At 40.5% G+C, this 17,298-nt stretch overlaps 1 protein-coding gene across 5 annotated transcripts in view; it reads right to left on the bottom strand.

The window, feature by feature from the left end:
• Window positions 1–17,298, bottom strand: part of TARBP1 (TAR (HIV-1) RNA binding protein 1) — a 67,752-nt gene that overhangs the window by 29,543 nt on the left and 20,911 nt on the right. For all 5 annotated transcript variants that reach the window (XR_009762338.1, XR_009762337.1, XM_061624516.1 and 2 more), the window contains exons 13-22: window positions 15,763–15,860; window positions 14,476–14,637; window positions 13,723–13,913; window positions 9,528–9,780; window positions 9,251–9,439; window positions 7,251–7,450; window positions 6,549–6,620; window positions 4,853–4,973; window positions 885–995; window positions 313–462 (exon numbers count right to left, since the gene is read on the bottom strand). Coding sequence is in view for 3 of the 5 variants with exons in the window: in XM_061624516.1 (XP_061480500.1) it covers window positions 313–462; window positions 885–995; window positions 4,853–4,973; window positions 6,549–6,620; window positions 7,251–7,450; window positions 9,251–9,439; window positions 9,528–9,780; window positions 13,723–13,913; window positions 14,476–14,637; window positions 15,763–15,860 (1,547 nt within the window). In the remaining 2 variants the exon portion in view is untranslated. The remainder of the gene's footprint in view (window positions 1–312; window positions 463–884; window positions 996–4,852; window positions 4,974–6,548; window positions 6,621–7,250; window positions 7,451–9,250; window positions 9,440–9,527; window positions 9,781–13,722; window positions 13,914–14,475; window positions 14,638–15,762; window positions 15,861–17,298) is intronic.

Genomic DNA, 17,298 nt, shown 5'->3' on the forward strand with positions numbered 1-17,298 from the left:
GTACTTATTTGAATGGAGCACCATCACCTCTTTTTTGTCGCCCATGTCAACCATTTTGTACTGGCACCCACAACACTTTTATTAAGATATGAGGACCAGCACCTCATTTTTTGCAAAAAGAGAGCACTGGATATTATCAAAGTCAGTATGTACATGGTGCATGCTACCTTAAGGAATCCATGGTTAAGCAAAAAATCAGTACTTGAGAATTAGGTGAGCACTCAATAAAACCCATGATCTTGAATGGAATTTATGTCTAAACAATGTATTTGAATTATTCACAACTGAACATCTAAATTCTTTGTTACTCACGTATTTAAAGCAAGCCCAGAATTTTTGAAGAAATTGGGGAAACTTATGTAGAATCAAGATGAGATTCCATTCTATTAAGTACTTTACAGATGCTTGATTATTACTATGACCAGCCTGTAGAATCCTGTCAACAGTTCTTGTTAAAATGTCCTAAATAAAACAACAGGTATCAAATCAATTGTACTTTATCAACATATTTCACTAATCACACACACACATCCCTTCCTTTGTAGGACACACAATAATTTAAAAAGAGTTTTCTAATAATAGTTTGAAGGAATTGCATTAACACTATAGTCCCCCAATATATCTAATTTAGGGATTGCTGGTCTAAAACTGTTACGGTTTTCAGTTTATGAAAAGTACATGCCTAAGGTGTCCCCCAAGTATGTAGAAGCCATTAAGTTGTTGCTAAACTGATAAGAATCTCAAGTGATTGATTACTAGCAGAGAGGAATATTTCTCTTACATGCTTGTGGTACTATCTACCCCATTTTATAAACACCAAAGCTGTTTTAGCGATTAACCTTCCCTTCATAAGTAATAACAACAAATTCTATGAAATATAATACCTCATGAAGTTTTGGGAACAGAACTAACAATGTCTGCCACAGTCGATTTTTAATTCTGTGTTGTAAGGAGTTCACATAATAGCCGTTTTTTGATTTGGATATGAGTTCACCCTGTAGAGAATATAAAGGCTGATGATAAATGTTTTGGTATAATAGGCTAGTTTCAGTTGTGGTTTAAAAAAGTGAGGCAGTAATATTTTATTTATTTATACTACAATTTATATTCTCCTTTCCCCTCCAAAAATGGAAATGCCCCACAGCAGCTTAGCATCAATTTAGAACATCAATATTATACAATCACGTGAGTGGCTGTATACTGTAGTCAGCATGGATTTTTCGCATTCCGCAATGTTAAATTGAAAATACCCCCCATGCCATTCTGATGCTTCCTATAAGCTCATTTTAAAAAAAAAAACCCGTACAAAACTTATAGTCCTAAACTCAGAAACGTTTGCTTAACAACCCTCTACATTTTCATGGTGATACACAAAACAGTCTGAGACAATCGAGAGTTTAAAGTGTAAAAAGAGATAAAAAAATCAGACCCCTTTTGGACTTTTTTCTGTCAAAGTTCTCATAATCTGTTGAAATTAATTAAATATCAGCCTTCGGTCAGTTTTACCTATCCTAGGACTATGGCCTGAGAGACCAGGGTTCACCCACAAAGCACACTGGGTGACCTTGGGCCAGTCACTGCCTCTCAGCCTCAGAGGAAGGCAATGGTAAACCACCTCTGAATACCACTTACCATGAAAACCCTATTCATAGGGTCGCCGTAAGTCTGAATCTACTTGAAGGCAGTCCATTTTCAAGCATGATTGCATGGGAGTAAATCCCATGGAACTCAATAAGCATGCAAATGATCTAACCTGCCCTCCCATCCCCTACCTTTTGCCCCTTCCCTCCCCCTTCCAATCCCCTCCTTCCCCCTCCCACTCCTTCTGATCCCCTCTCCCTCCTTCTTCCTTCCCTCTACTCTCCCTCCCCCCTCCTCCTCCTCCTCCATGGTCAGTTTTACCTATCCTAGCCATAATTGCACAGGAGTAAATCCCATTGAACTCAATAAACATGCAAATAGTCAAACCTGCCCTCCTCCTCCCCCTCCTGCCTGCTCCTCTCCCCCTCCTCCCCTCCCCATCTCCTGTGGTCAGTTTCACCTATCCTAAGCATGATTGCAGGGGAGTAAATCCCACTGAACTCAATAAGCATGCAAATGATCAATCCATTCTCAGCAAACTTGCACAGGATCCCATTTCCTACCTCCCGGATTAAAAAGCAGGGAAATTCACTAAGAGGCAAAAAACCTTGCAGTTTAAGAATGTACCTATATAGCCAACAGATATTTCTATCAAACTTTAAAAAGCAGGGAAATTGGGCAGCTAAGTGAATGCACCAGGGAAGCAGGAGATCTGACCTCCTCTCTGAGATATTGTACTGTCCTACACATCTGTTAAACTCCAAACACGATTTGGGTTGGTCTTTCACAGTCCAATCCACTTCCTGTGTAGCTTGGAAGAATTTGGTAACATGTGTCTCTGAGGAAGAACCTACAGCATCAGCTATCCTTTTCTAACCAATAGAGATGACTTAGTGGATGAAGTGGCAATTATGGGAACTCCAGAGAAAAGTGGCCATGTTATACTTGAGTTCTTTATTTTAAAGGAAGCAAAAGCTGAGGTAGCTATATGTGTACCCAGGACTTCAGGAAAGCTGATTTTAATAAACTCAGAATAACGGTAAATTAATAAACTCAGAACAACTGAAAGAAGCAACACGGATTTATCAAGAACAAATCCTGTCAGACTAATCTTATCTAATTATTTGATCGGATAACCTCCCTGGTAGACTGTGGGAGTGCTATGAACATAATATACCTTGAATTCAGCAAAGCTTTTGACAAAGTGCCCCAAGATATTCTGATTTGCAAACTAGCTAAATGTGGACTGGATGGAACAACTATCAGGTAGATCCACAGTCGGCTACAGAATCATACTCAAAGAGTGCTTATCAATGGTTCCTTCTCAAACTGGGGAGATGTAACGAGTATGGTCCTGCAGGGCTTAGTCCTAGGTCCTGTGCTCTTAAACTTTTTTTTAATAACTTGGATGAGGAGGTGCAGGGAACGCTTATCAAATTTGCAGAACATACAAAATTGGAAGAGATAGCTAATACCCTGGAAGACAGAAACAAAATTCAAAGGGGATCTTGATAAGCTGGAGCATCGGGCTGAAAACAGCAGAATGAAATTTAACAGGGATAAGTGCAGTTCTCCACCAAGGAAAAAGAAACCAATTTTAGGGTTATAATATGGGGTATACCTAGATCAGCAATACTATATGCGAGAAGGATCTTGGAATTGTTGTTGTTCACAAGCTGAATATGACCAACGGTGTGATATGGCTGCAAAAAAGGTAAATGCTATTTTAGGCTGCATTAACAGAAGTATCGTTTCCAAACTGCATGAAGTATTAGTTCCCCTCTATTTGGCACTGGCTAGGCCTCATCTTTAGACTGCATCCATTTCTGGACATCGCACTTTACGAATGATGCAGACAAATTGGAATAGGTTCAGAGGAAGGCAACAAGGATGACCAGGAGACTGGAAACAAAGCTCTATGAAGAGAGACTGAAAGAATTGGGCATGTTTAGCCTTGAGAAGGGAAGACTGAGGGGAGATATGATAGCAGTCTTCAAGTACTTGAAAGGTTGCCACACAGGAGGGCCAGGATCTCTTCTCAATCGTCGCAAAGAGCAGGACAGAATAATGGGCTCAAGTTACAGGAAGCCAGATTTCAACAGAACATCAGAAAAAACTTCCTAACTGGTAGAGTTAGGTCCCAGGCGATGGTCTGAAGGCACATGAGGCCAGCTCCCTGCTGAAGCTGAGAAGGGTCAGGTCTGGTCAGTGCCTTGATGGGAGACCGCCTGGGAACCATATGTGAGCCACCTTGGGTTTCAATCATGAAAAGAAAGGCAGGTTATAAATGTTATAAATAAATAAATAAAATAATAGAGCAGTACAACAATGGAACCAATTACCTAGGGAGGTGGCAGGCTCTCCAACACTAGATGCATTCAAGAGGCAGCTGGATGTCACCTGTCTAGTATGCTTTAATTGGGATTCCTGCATTGAGGAGGGGGTTTGACTCGATGGCCTTATATAGACCCCTTCCAGCTCTATTATTCTCTGGCTTTATGATTCTAGGTCAAAAGGAAAGCAGATGCAGGATACTTCTTTCTAGTACCAAGCTAGATCAAAGATTTCCAGAATGCAGCAATTCAGAAGCAATGAAAGCCCTGTAGGCACTTCTCATAAAGATGGTAGCACTCTAAGGTGCAGAAATGCATCTTAGATTTCAATGCTGTATATGTCTACAGTACAAACAGAATGCAAAAAGTGCCAACTACATATGTTTATTGTAGCTGAATGTGTTTTTGAAGTTGATCCAGGAGCAATCTTAGAAGCAGGTAACACAAATGCGGCTCTATATCTGGCCCCATGATGAATAGGTGCCAGGTAGGCAGCAGCATTTATGTAAGCCGCTGTACTCCACCGCTCCCACCACCCTGCAGGCCTTCAACATGTCTAGGTAAGACACTAGGTTTACATACCTTTGTCTATTAAACATTTGTTAAACTATTCTGGGGGCCAGTTAAAATAATAATGCACAGCTGCCTAGACAGTAAAAAAAAAGCCATTTTCAATTCTTATTTCTATTACAAACTACAATTATAGCAAGGCAAGCAAAGAAATACAGGAAATGACCCTCCCACATCATAGGCACACCAGGATGCAGCTGATAGACAGTGGCATTATCATCAAATTAAGCCATTATGTAAACATCAAGATGCCACAGGGCAAGTAGAGGGAAGAACAGGAGGCCTGCTATGGCCCCAATAACCACAGCAGTCCAATTGTCAAGGCCAGGATATACAGTATTCATGAAGCACCATAAACAGATTCTTACTTTATCAAGTAGTTTCATGACAAAGTCTTCTATAAACTTCCTATGCAGTGAATTTTCCTCATCCAGCAAGCACAGAAATTTGATGGCACAAACTCGCACATAATGGTCATCTCTGTTCGTACTGTAATACATTATGGTGTTCATATATGAGAATCAGACATTGCAATGTTTTCTGTAATACTAAAGCATTAAAGATCAAGGCACTCTATTATTATGCATACAAGCATGCTGTGTTTTTCTAAAGATAAAGCAAAAACACAATGATAGCCTCCACTACAGCCACATGTTTTTGGGATAGTTAGTCCCCTTATTTTAGAAACTGAGGGCCAAACTAGATATGCATGGCACACATTTGCTCCAATCACATAAAACTGGGTTGTGTACTACTTATACCTCCTCCCCCTGCCTTATCTTGCTGTGCTCCATAGCTTTAAAACATTTTCTCCCCACCCAGATAACTTCCAGTATTGGAGCTGGGCTTTAGGGAAACTGTTTTAAAAGCAGCAGATCACCGTGAGTTAAGATGGGCAGGCAGGAAGCGGAAAGGCTGGATTATGCTCCCCTACTATGACTCCTTTTGCATAAGAAGTAGATCCCCACCCCACCCCAGCTTTATATGTGAACAGGGCTAACATACTGTATATTTAAGATAGCCACAAAAGTTTGTGGGCAGAATGGAAACTCCTGGGCTGCCTGGCTAAATCACACTCTAGTGAGAGCCTGGGAACAGTAGTTATGGCATTGGTGACTTCACGACTGGATTACTGCAATGCACTCTGTATGGGGCTTCCCTTGCACTTGACCTGGAAACTACAGTTAGTGAAGAACACTGCAACCAGATGGCGGCATATAACATCTCTGCTCAGGGATCTGCACTGGTTTCTGATTTGTTACCGGGCCAAGTTGAAAGTGTTACAGTTGGTATATAAAGCCCTTAACAGCTTGGAGCCAGTTTACTTGCAGGACTCCATACCCTATATGTGCCCACTCAAGCGCTTCGATCTGAGGAACTGGCACTGTTTCAGGTGCCACATAATACTCATTCTGCACTTGTAAGAAATCATTCTTTAGGGTGGCAGTACCTACTCTTTGAAACCCCCTGCCTACTGACATCAGGCAGGCACCTTCGTTGTATTCCTTTCAGCGCCTGCTTAAAACTTTTTTGTTTAGGCAAGCCTATCCAGACATAAAGATGCTGACCTGTTTTAATATTTTTTAGTTAGTAGCTATTTTAAATATTTTTAATAACTTGTTTTAACTGCTGTATGGATAATTTTAATGCTTTTTCTAAAACCACTTAGAGGTCATTACCTTCAAACAGTATATAAAGTTTGATAAATAAACAAAATTAAATTAAGTAATAAAAACTGAGAGCTGTATCCAACGTAGCCATCCGGTTCCCACAAGAACTTCCACTTGCACAACAGAACTTCCCCTCCTTGTCCTTCCTCTACATGCTCCCTAAATTGGTCCTGGAGTTCTCCAACTGTCAAGAGCAGATTTGCAGGCGCACACAAGGAGAGGAGAGGGAGCGGAAACTCCACTGCACAAGCGGAAGTCCTTGCATGAATGGGACAACTTTATTGGATACAATCCTGAATGTTTGCAGAGGATTATTGGGGAGAAGATGAATGCTATGAAGGGTACAATTACAATTAATGTTAACTATTACAAAACCAAGTGAGAAAACACTGACCTTTCTGTAACAACATTTGCTGCACATTCATCTCCAAGATTTTCTATGAAAGAACACACTTCCTGAACGAGTCTTGATATTAATTTGTATTTAGAAGAAGAGAAAAAATTAAAAGTTTTCAAATCTTTACTTATTATGGTTTAAGTCACCCGCCACTATAAATTCACTAAAACCTAAAAGGGCTGTGTTCAATTAAGTCCAATTCAGAGTAGACCTACTGAAATTAATGAATCCAAGTTAGTCATGTCCATTAACTTCAGTGAGTCTACTCTAAGTAAGGCTAGCACTGTATACCACCCAAAGTCTCTTGTGGCGCCTTAAAGACTAACAAATTTATTATGGCATACACTTTCATGGATTAAAATCCACATCAGATGCATGAAGATAATACAAAATAAATGTATTAGTATTTAAGGTGCCATAAGACTATTCGTAGTTCTGCTTGCACAACAAGATTTTCTCTTCATTTCCCCTCCTGCAGCCTCCATGCTCAGATTTGTGGAGGAAGGTCTCCCAACCTTCTTGAGGGAGAAAGAAAGGAAGGGGAAGTCCCATTGCACAAGTGCATGAACACCACTGGACACAACCCTTTGCTATTTTTGCTCCAAACAAACTAACACAGCAACCCCTCTGGAAATTCCATAAATCCAGAGCAAATATTTCCCATGCACAACACAAAAGTGCCCGAGTTTTTATTTTTACCTTTGATCGCGCCTGAAAACAGTTCCGAACAAGCAGGCCTCTATGACAAGTTCACTGTAATTGCCAGCATTTGAAAAGGCTTTTTCAGCAGCACTTGTGTCATCAGAAGTAGGAAATAGCCAAGACTGACAGCAATAACTCAGCAGCATATTAAAGACTCCAGTCCTTGTAGAGGACATTTCAATCATCTGGAATATGATCTTAGAAAGGAGGGGAAAATAATTCCAAGAAACACACATGCACACACCACATCTTGGCATATTTTTAAAACAAACAAGTCTTGATTCAGTGGGTGTATTTGAGCTTGCTTCTGTACAAGCAAGTTAGCATAAAAAGTTCAAATTCTACATACCACTATTTGAGTAACATTTTTCTCCTGCATACATGTGTTTTAAGACGTTCAAGGAACTTTAATTTGAAGCAAAACAAAATGCATACATAATTTATCTAATGCTTACATTTTCTGTGATGGTAGAAAATATTTCAGTTTTCAAACCAAGGATGTCATTAAGAAAAGGAATGCAGCCAGGCTAAATAAGATCTATTCTGTGAATCCAAATGTTGGAAATGTAAATCAGCTAGTGCTAATTTAATGCTTATGTTGTAGAATTGTGTATTTGCTAAAGATTATTGAAAGCAAATATTACGTGGTATATCAGAAATGATTGGGATTATAGTTCGACCCACTCCAATACTGGTAATATTTAATCATACAGAGCTGGATATTAGTAGAAAGTTAACACTGATGGTTTCTAATCTTATGTTTGCTGCAAAAATAGTCTGGCCTAGGAGAGGGAAAACACAAAGCAGCCTCTCAGTTTGGGAATGGAAATTCAAATGCTTGGACATTGCTGGTATGCACAAACTTGCAAGCCTGATTTGGATAAGACAGGAAAAGGTAATCCTCTAGCATTATTGGACCAATGGACTCTTTGTAAATTATTGGAGCAGATACCATACAAATCTGAGGTTGGATCATTATTTCTATAAACACGACTTTTGATATTGTAACACAAAAAATGAGAGTGGATCATTGTTTTATGTTTTTACAATTATACAGCTACTAGAGTGGATTAACAATCATTGTTAGTATTCCATACTGTACTGAGGCTTACAAATAATTATTAAAATAAAACATTTAATAAGAAAAGGAATGCAGGACCTAAAAACCAAGTATTTCTCTCCTCAGTGGTCATTCCTGTACAAGTTTGACTGGAGGTTTACTGTTAGTGTGAAAGACCTTATATTCTATACTTAAAGTTCAAAAACAAAATAAAAACCTTCCGTTTACTTGCTTCATGCCAACAGAAAAAAAGTCTGAATTAAAGATAATGAGCAAGATTTAACAATCATGTCTCAGCTTTTTAAGCCAAGATATGTGTGAGGCTTTTACTTAAGCAACAGAGCCTTTCACACAAACTGCAATTAAACCAGAAAGCCTCTCAATAACCAGAGGATTGTATCCAATGTTATCTGTCCGCTAGCACAAGGGTTCCTCTGTTAGCGGATGGGTGAGTTCATGTTGCACAACAGAGGAATCCAATACAGTTATGCTAGTGGAAACTTGTGCAACAGATTGCACATCTACTGTGCAACGAAGTTACCAGCGACCTGCTTATGCATTCTGTTGCACAACATCAATCCGCTGGCACAAAATATATCACCAGCAGTATACTGTTAAGTGACTTTAATTTAGCGTTACATTGGATGCAATCCAGTTTCCAAACTGGGAAACTATGGTTATCTGCTGCAGAACAAGCTAAGATGTTAAGCCAACTTCAAACAGTGGTTTAATGTCCTGGCTTGTTCCAAACCCAGTAACCATAGTTTCCCAGTTAGTTAGAAGCTTCCTAGTTTAATCATGGCTCAGGGAAGAGCAATAGGGCTGTGTGGGGGGGCAAATAGCTCATGCATACCTTGGTTTAACAAGCTAGGATACGATCATCTAGGGCACTAAAAATAAAGATATGCAGAAAGTACTGGAAATATTAAACATTTACCTCTTTTATCTTGGTGTATGCTTGACTCTTGTTCTTTGCTGCCACAGCAAGAATTTCAGGATCAAACACAAACTGAACAAAAGCTTTTAAATTAGGCCAAAAGATCAGCTGTGTGTTACTAAGAGTAAATATAATTTTCCATGCCAAGTCAAAAGCCTCTATGCACAGAGATTCAGAAGAGTCCAGGAGCTAAAGACAAAAAGAAGGAACAGAATTCAGTTTTTCAAAAAAATATGAAGCTCTGTAATAAAGTCCTACATGGCTTTAAACCACTTACCTTGGAAAGGACTATTTTCATGGAATGAAACACAGATAACACATAATCAGAAGGAAGAATAGTTATTGCTTCCAGTGCAGATTGTAACGTTCTTGTGCACATTTGAACATCAGGCAAAAAGTGCTCCAGAGCGTTGTCCTTAGAAAGCTTTTGGTAACTGTTGAGAATATAATGAAGACAAACCCACTGATCATGTATGTAACGTGCTACAATTTTCCCCCATCCATGATGAGATGTTGGCTCCTCAAGATATCTGTTAATAAAAAAATTTTTAAAAATCAGTTCACCTTAAAGACTGTGTTGTTCTTTTTTAACAGAGAAGATAAATTTACTGTACAGTATTCCAAGGAAAGAAATAGACTAAATTCAGTGTCCAACAACAACTCAACACCAAATAAAATTAATTATACAGCCATGAGAGTGGCTGTTTACTATAGCCAGCGTGGATTTTTCACATTCCGTAATGTTAAATTGAAAATACCCCCATGCCATTCTGATGCTTCCCATAAGATCATTTCAAAACAAAACCTTACAAAATTTATAGTCCTGAATTCAGAAACGCTTGCTTAACAACCCTCTCAATTTTCATGGCAATACACAAAACAGTCAAAGAATAGAGAGTTCAAAGTCTAAAGAGAGAGAGAAAAAGAACAGACACCTTTAGGACTTTTTTCTCTGAGAGTTCTCATAATCTGTTGAAATTCATTAAAAATCAGCCATGTTCACAGAGGACCTGTAATCCTGTTACTGACCTTGCCCCATACTCTGACCTTCATCTTCTGTAGTTTAAAAGTTAAAAAAGTGCCTGGCTGATTTTTAATTAATTTAAGAAATTTTGCATTGAACTGAATGATAACGTCAGGCATGCTCAGTAAGAACCAACTGTCAATGTTCTAAAAGCCAGACTCACAGCTGCTTTGCTTGCCTAATCAGGGGTCCACACCCACACCAGACTTTGATTTCACATGAGACAGTCACAGGTTCCCTCAGAGAATCCTGGGAAGTGTAGTTTGTGAAAGGTGCTGAGAGGAGACTGCTATTCTCCTGACAGAGGTCCAGTAGCCAGAGTGGTTTAACAGTCAGCCACTCTGATTGAACCTCTGTGAGGGGAACAAGGCATCTCCTAGCAACTCTCAGCACCTTTCACTAACTACACTTCCCAGGAATCTTTGGGAGAAGCCATGACTGTCTAAAGTGAAATAAAGGTCTGGTGTGGATGTGGCCAGGGACAGCTTTGGTTTAAATTTGGGTGGGAGGCTACATGTGCCTGGTGTAGAATAAAAAGGTGGGGGAAGCCCTGAAAAGCAGTGATACTATTCACAATGTTTTCCTTTTGCAAAGGAAAGGGTTTTCCCCTCTGCCTAGTGCCCACCCATCCAATCTCCTCCCCTCACTCTCCTCCTCCCCTCCCTGCCCCTCCCCCAGGTCAGTGTTGGACTACAACCTGGGAGACCAGGGTTTGAATCCCTACACAGCCATGAAGTTCACTGGGTGACCTTAGGCCAGTCACTGCCTCTCAGCCTCAGAGGAAGGCAATGGTAAAACCACCACTGAATACCATTTACCATGAAAATCCTATTCATAGGGTCACCATAAGTCAGGATCGACTTGAAGGCCGTCCATGTCCATTTTCAAACATGATTGCACAGAAATAAATCCCACTGAACTCAGAAAGTATGCAACTGATCAAACCTACCCTCCCTTCTCCTCCCTCCTATCCCCTCCCTCTTGCCACTTCCCTCCTCCTCCCACTCCAATCCCCTCCCACCCCCTCCCCATGGTCAGTTTTACCTATCTTAAGCATGATTGCACGGGGGTAAATACCATTGAACTCAATAGGCATGCAAATGATCAAACCTGCCCTCCCCTGCCCCTTCCTTTGCCCTTCCTCCTCCAATTCCCTCCATCCCCCTCCTTCCACTCCCCTCTCCCCTCCCTTTCTCCTTCCTTCTCCTCTCCTCCTCCTCCTCCTCCTCCTCGGTCAGTTTTACCTATCCTAACCATGATTACAAAGGAGTAAATCCCATTGAAATCAACAAGCATGCAAATTATCAGACATGGCTTTGCCCTCCTTACCCTCTCCTCTCCCTTCCTCCTCCCCTCCCCTCTTCCTTCTTCCTCCTTCCCTGCCCACTCCAGCCCTCCCCCCGATCAGTTTCACCTATCCTAAGCATGATTTCACAGGAGTAAATCCCACTGAACTCAATAAACATGCAAATGATCAAACCTGTCCTCCTCCCTTCCCCCTCCTTTCTGCTCCCATCCCCCTCCTCCCCCTGCCCTCCCTCCCCTCCCTCCTCCTCCTCCTCCTCCCCTCCCCATCCCTTGTGGTCAGTTTCACCTATCGTAAGCATGATTGCAGGGGCGTAAATCCCATTGAACTCAATAAGCATGCAAATGATCACTCCATTCTCGGCAAGCTTGCACAGGATCCCATTTCTTACCTCCCGGATTAAAAAGCAGAGGAATTCACTAATAGGCAAAAAACCTTGTGGTTTAAGAATGTACCTATAGCCCATAGAAATTTCTATCAAACTTTAAAAAGCAGGGAAATTGGACAGCTATAGTGAGTGCACTAGGGGAGCAGGAGACCTGACCTCCTCTCTGAGATATTGGACTGCCCTACAAATTTGTCAAAATGCAAACACAATTTGGGTTGGTCTTTCACAGTCCAATCCACTTCCTGTGTAGTGTGGAAGAATTTGGTAACATGTGCCTCTGAGCATATAGTGAGTGGTGGCAACACCTGCAGTCACCCCAAATAATAGTAACAAGACATGTGCTGTACTGATCTTGTTTTAGCAGGGAGGAAGCAACATTATTAACACAGTTGACATAGTTCAGATAGTCACTTTAAATATGTCTGATTTACTTTGCAATTTTAGTGAAGTTTCCTATAGGAAATCATTTTCGTTTGCTTTTATTTCTGTGAATATGTGAAGTACAGCAACACTTTGCAAAATTTGCACTAAAAAAAACTACAAAAACAATTGTGGAATGATGGCACTAACTATTCTGCAGAATAGTCTCCAGTGGACATCAGGAGTGTCTCAGTTTGCACAAGATAAAACAGGGGGAGGTGAAATATATTCTAGCAAAATTCTAGGTGTTCTGTATGTTTTTAATTGACCTTGCCCACCTTGCCTTAAATGAAGTGGTTTATACATAGCAGGCTGAAAACATGCATCTTGGGCAGGCTAAATTTGGTTTTTCCAACGGCTGGAGTCATTGCTGAAGTAGCAACATGTTGTAATCAATCTGATTTTACATCAAACTGCAGTTTCAGATTCAACCGTTAATGTACCCAAAATAGAAATAGAACATAACCACCAATTTGAAACACAAAAGGCTGTCTTCACCATCATATGACACTGACCAATAAAAAGGCTTTGAAATTAATATAAATAAATTTAACACAGGTTTCTAGGATGTATAATGAGAAAAATAAAATTTTCTAGATTAGATTCTCTGTAGAAGCAATCGTAACACAGGAATGAAGCAAAGTAAGAAGAACACCAACAAACATACAAAAATGTAATTCTCCATCCTTGGAGGTGGCAGGTGTTGCCACCACTCATCATATACTCAGAGGCACATTACCAAATTCTTCCAAGCTACACAGCAAGTGGGTTGGACTATGAAAGACCAACCCAAATTGTGTTTGCATTTCTACAAATTTGTAGGGCAGTACAATATCTCAGAGAGGAGGTCAGGTCTCCTGCTTCCCTGGTGCATTCACTTAGCTGCCCAATTTCCCTGCTTTTTAAAGTTTGATAGAAATATCTGTTGGCTATAGGTACATTCTTAAACTGCAAGGTTTTTTGCCTCTTAGTGAATTTCCCTGCAAACATTACAGGAACATACTGCCAAGTATGTGTGCTTATGATCACAGAGTTAGCTAAGGCTGCAATCCTAAACCACTTGCCTGGAATTAAGCCCCATTTAATTCAATGGGACGCATTTCTGAGTAGACATGGTTAGGATTGCAGCCTAAAGACCTGAAATCCTTAGATATTAGGAAATGGAATAACAGGACCATATCAGGAACAGGAAAATTATGAGGCTAAAGAAACCCTTAAGATATTCTGCATTTTTTATCAAGGTAGGACATAAGAAAACAGATAAAAGAAGTTAGAATATTAGAGTATTTCACTCCAAATAAAGATACGTTAAACAAAGTGATTAAGACGTATACCTATTTTCTTCCATACTGCAAGGCTTCTTTAATACATGGTTAAGTCGAGCACAGGAAATAGTTGTTTTCAGGCTGTCAATAGCTGGGAGAGATTCAAGCTGAAGGTCTGGCTTCCTATGAATAATTTCACAAATCACACTTAGTGATGCCATACTCACTGCCTTCTGAATCTGTTCCCCAAGTTTCACCTCCTGAAACAGAAGTTATACAAGTAATTTCCAATCTCTTACAATGTGCTCTAATAAACTAAGAAAAAAATAAGATATATATCAATAAAAATAATCAAAGGCCTGTTATACATATGAACATTACCTTTCAATATAATTAAGATTCAAAGAGTTTATTTTAAAAAACCCAAATCCATAATGAGTTCAGTATATGGCTGTCCTGCATCTGGCAAGTAGGGTGGGGGTGTAGCACAAATCCCCTTTTCTTACCAACTGCATGCAAGGCAATCAACTGCCAAATCGCTTGAATTGATTAGAAGACTATCTCTGCAGGGAAGAAGCATGACAGACTAATGCATGATAGGGACAAGGCTTGTATATGGAATAGGAATAGGGCCCTTGAAAGAGTATTTACCACGACATTTCTAGAGTTATTTGTTTTTTTACTGTAAACAGAACAATGACACATAGTTTTTAAAGCCAGGCTGCCCTGATCTCCCTTCAAAAATATTATTTTGTGAAAATATGCATATTTTCATTATGCAGAAAAGTGACGATTCAATTTTCTGTGTTAAGACAAAACTACCTTTTCGCTATTTATCTCTTGAAGATTGCAGAGGGATGCATTTATTAGGGAAGAGATGAAGTTGCAAATCGATGGTCCCTTTTTCCAGTCAATGACTGTGCAGATGTTCATTAGCTCTGACAACACTTCTAGATATAAATTACAGCGCTGCAGATCTGAAATCTGAAGGGGTAAGTTATTACAGGCCTCCATTAAAAAACCACGTAAGAGATAAAGCTTGCAGTTAGTCTCCGTTTCAAAAGTAGCTTGATAAGTCACACAGAAGGCTGCTGATATAAGCTACATTTGGGCACACTAAACTACTTCTATGGTTAATTGGATCCAAATCTAGTAATTCTTATTCTGCAGAGAGCTCATCATAGCATTAATAGGGCCCTAATGTCCTTCTGCCCCTCCCCCTTCTTGGCATGAATGCAGAGATGTATAGGCAAGCAATCCACAAAATAGCAGATCTGCATGTGCTTTCCATATTCCCACCCATCTCCAATTCCACTCCAGTTATATCTAAAAACAAACCATGGTTTAATGTGAACACACAGCATGTTGGGTGCATGCTGGTAAAAAATTCTCTCTGGTCCCACTCACCCCCCAACTCCTGCTGCACATCTGGGAAACAAGAAAAAGAGCATGGCTTGTTGTGGGCTTGTGGTTTGTTTCTCTCCAAACAAACCATAAGCAGTAACCAAGGATTATTTTTGACTTAATGTCTGTAGATAAGCAAACAATATGCCCAAATTTGGACCTCACAACAAGTCAAACTCTGGCTTACTTTCCAGTGGCATGGCAGGAGTGGAGCAGGGGAGGAACAGGGCAAGAGCTTTCCAGCAGTGTGCACCACCACATTGCTTGTTCATGTTAAACTACTATGGTTTAATGTGCTATGCAAACTGGTGCTGTGCAAGCCTGATAACATATTGGAATGCCATTGGTTGTTTCTTCACAATAACTTGTCAACCAAGATACGTCACATAAATATCTGAATTATTTTGCCCCTATTTGAAAGAGGAGCATCTTCTCTAATGAATACAACCTAAGATTTAAAAAACCAAACACAAAAGCTTTTATAAACACAAAACTGTTTTGTAAAAAAATATTTTTACAAGGCTAGAAAGAAAATTTTATTTCTCTGTTTTGGTAAATAATTTTCACAATGTTTGTTGACAAAATATTTCTCTCTTAGATAATTTTTCTAAGCATTCCAAATTAAGACCGTTTTACAATATTGCTACCCTTCTGAATAACAACAAATGAAAATTAGCCAAACCAGTATTTACACTAAATACTTACAGTAGTTAATTCATTTGCAGTAAGTCTTCTGAGGAGAAAACCCAAAATACTTTCTGTGGTAGTCATAAATGAATTCTGGATAAATGTGATTATCCCATCTATACAAAGACACATTTTATTAAAATGCTGGAAATACAATTACTCCCAAAACAATAATCATACAAATTTGATATAGAACATTATAAAATTACCATGGTAAAAGCATATTACTAGATATAGATATATATAAAAGCCACAGTTCATAGTCTCCACTTGCATGCTTTTACTTTTAAAAAATAGTGGAGTGGGCTATCTATCATCCCAGCTTCCAAGTGTCCACCATTCTAAAGGCAGCTCTTGGGGCAATTGTGAATAATGATTTTAAGATTAAAACTAAAGAGTTGATCCAGTCCTGCCTGAACTTGAAGAACTCAGACCCAGCTGGGTTTTTTTCTTTTACTGAAGTAAGAGAAAGTTTCAGTTCAGTGCACTTCATGAATCTACCTAGGCTTACCCAGAAATCAGCATCTCTCTAGGTCTAACTAGGGCCAACACTGCTGCACTAAGACATTGACTCAGCAACTACTCCCCCCCTCACTCAACTTAAGTAAGGCTGGGCAGGCACCCTACCTGTGTGTGCCAACTGTCACTATTGGGAGCACATGCACAGGCAAATACTCCGCCTCAACTGTGCCTGTTGAATTTCCCACCACATTTGCCTCCTGGAGTGAGGAAAGGTGGAGCCCCCATTACTGTCCCGTTTTCCCCCTCAGAGGGAAGAGGACTGCTGCAGGCAACGCAGATGCAGGGAGAGGGGAAGTGTCAGGCTAGGAAACAACCAGCTGGTCAGGTTGACTCTTCACAGGGGTATCTGGACCTGCTGGGGTTGAGCTGTCCAGTGCGGGGGCACCTTCTGAGTCCAACTCCCCACTTGGCCCTTCACTGGCTCAACCATCCCATTCTAAGTCCTCCTCCTCCTCCACTTCATTCTCATTGGTCTACCCTCCTCCAACAAGGCACACTACATTATCCCCCGTTCTATGCTGATCCTACCCCCAACCCCAGAGGCTTGGGTTTGCCAGGGTATCCTTCGTGGAACTCTCTCACCAACTCTGGTATATGGACCTCCAACGCCACCTCCCAGGATCTTTCTTCCGGCCCAAAACCCTCCAGCAGATCAAATACCGCAACTTTCCTTGGTGCCGAAGGGAGTCTAGGATCTGCTCCACCTCACATTCCTCTTGCCCATCAATGATTACTGGTGGCGATGAGGCATTGGGCACCCAGTAGGGATTCAGTGACTCCTCCGGGGTTATTAACAAACGGTGGAACACTGGGTGAATCTTCATGGAGGTGGGCCAGTGTAGATGGAATGCTACCGGGTTGATCTGTGCCTCTACTTTGAAGGGCCCCATCCTCCTAGCCTCTAGTTTGTGGCAGGGGGCATTAGTTGGCAAATAATGCATAGATAGCCATACTCTATCTCCCACCTGTATCTCTGGGCCAGACTGGCAGTGCTGGTTGGCAACTCGCTTGTAGGTGGCTTTAGCCCTTGCC

This window comes from Rhineura floridana, chromosome 4 (assembly GCF_030035675.1).
Source record: "Rhineura floridana isolate rRhiFlo1 chromosome 4, rRhiFlo1.hap2, whole genome shotgun sequence".
In the NCBI taxonomy this organism is placed as follows: domain Eukaryota; kingdom Metazoa; phylum Chordata; class Lepidosauria; order Squamata; family Rhineuridae; genus Rhineura; species Rhineura floridana.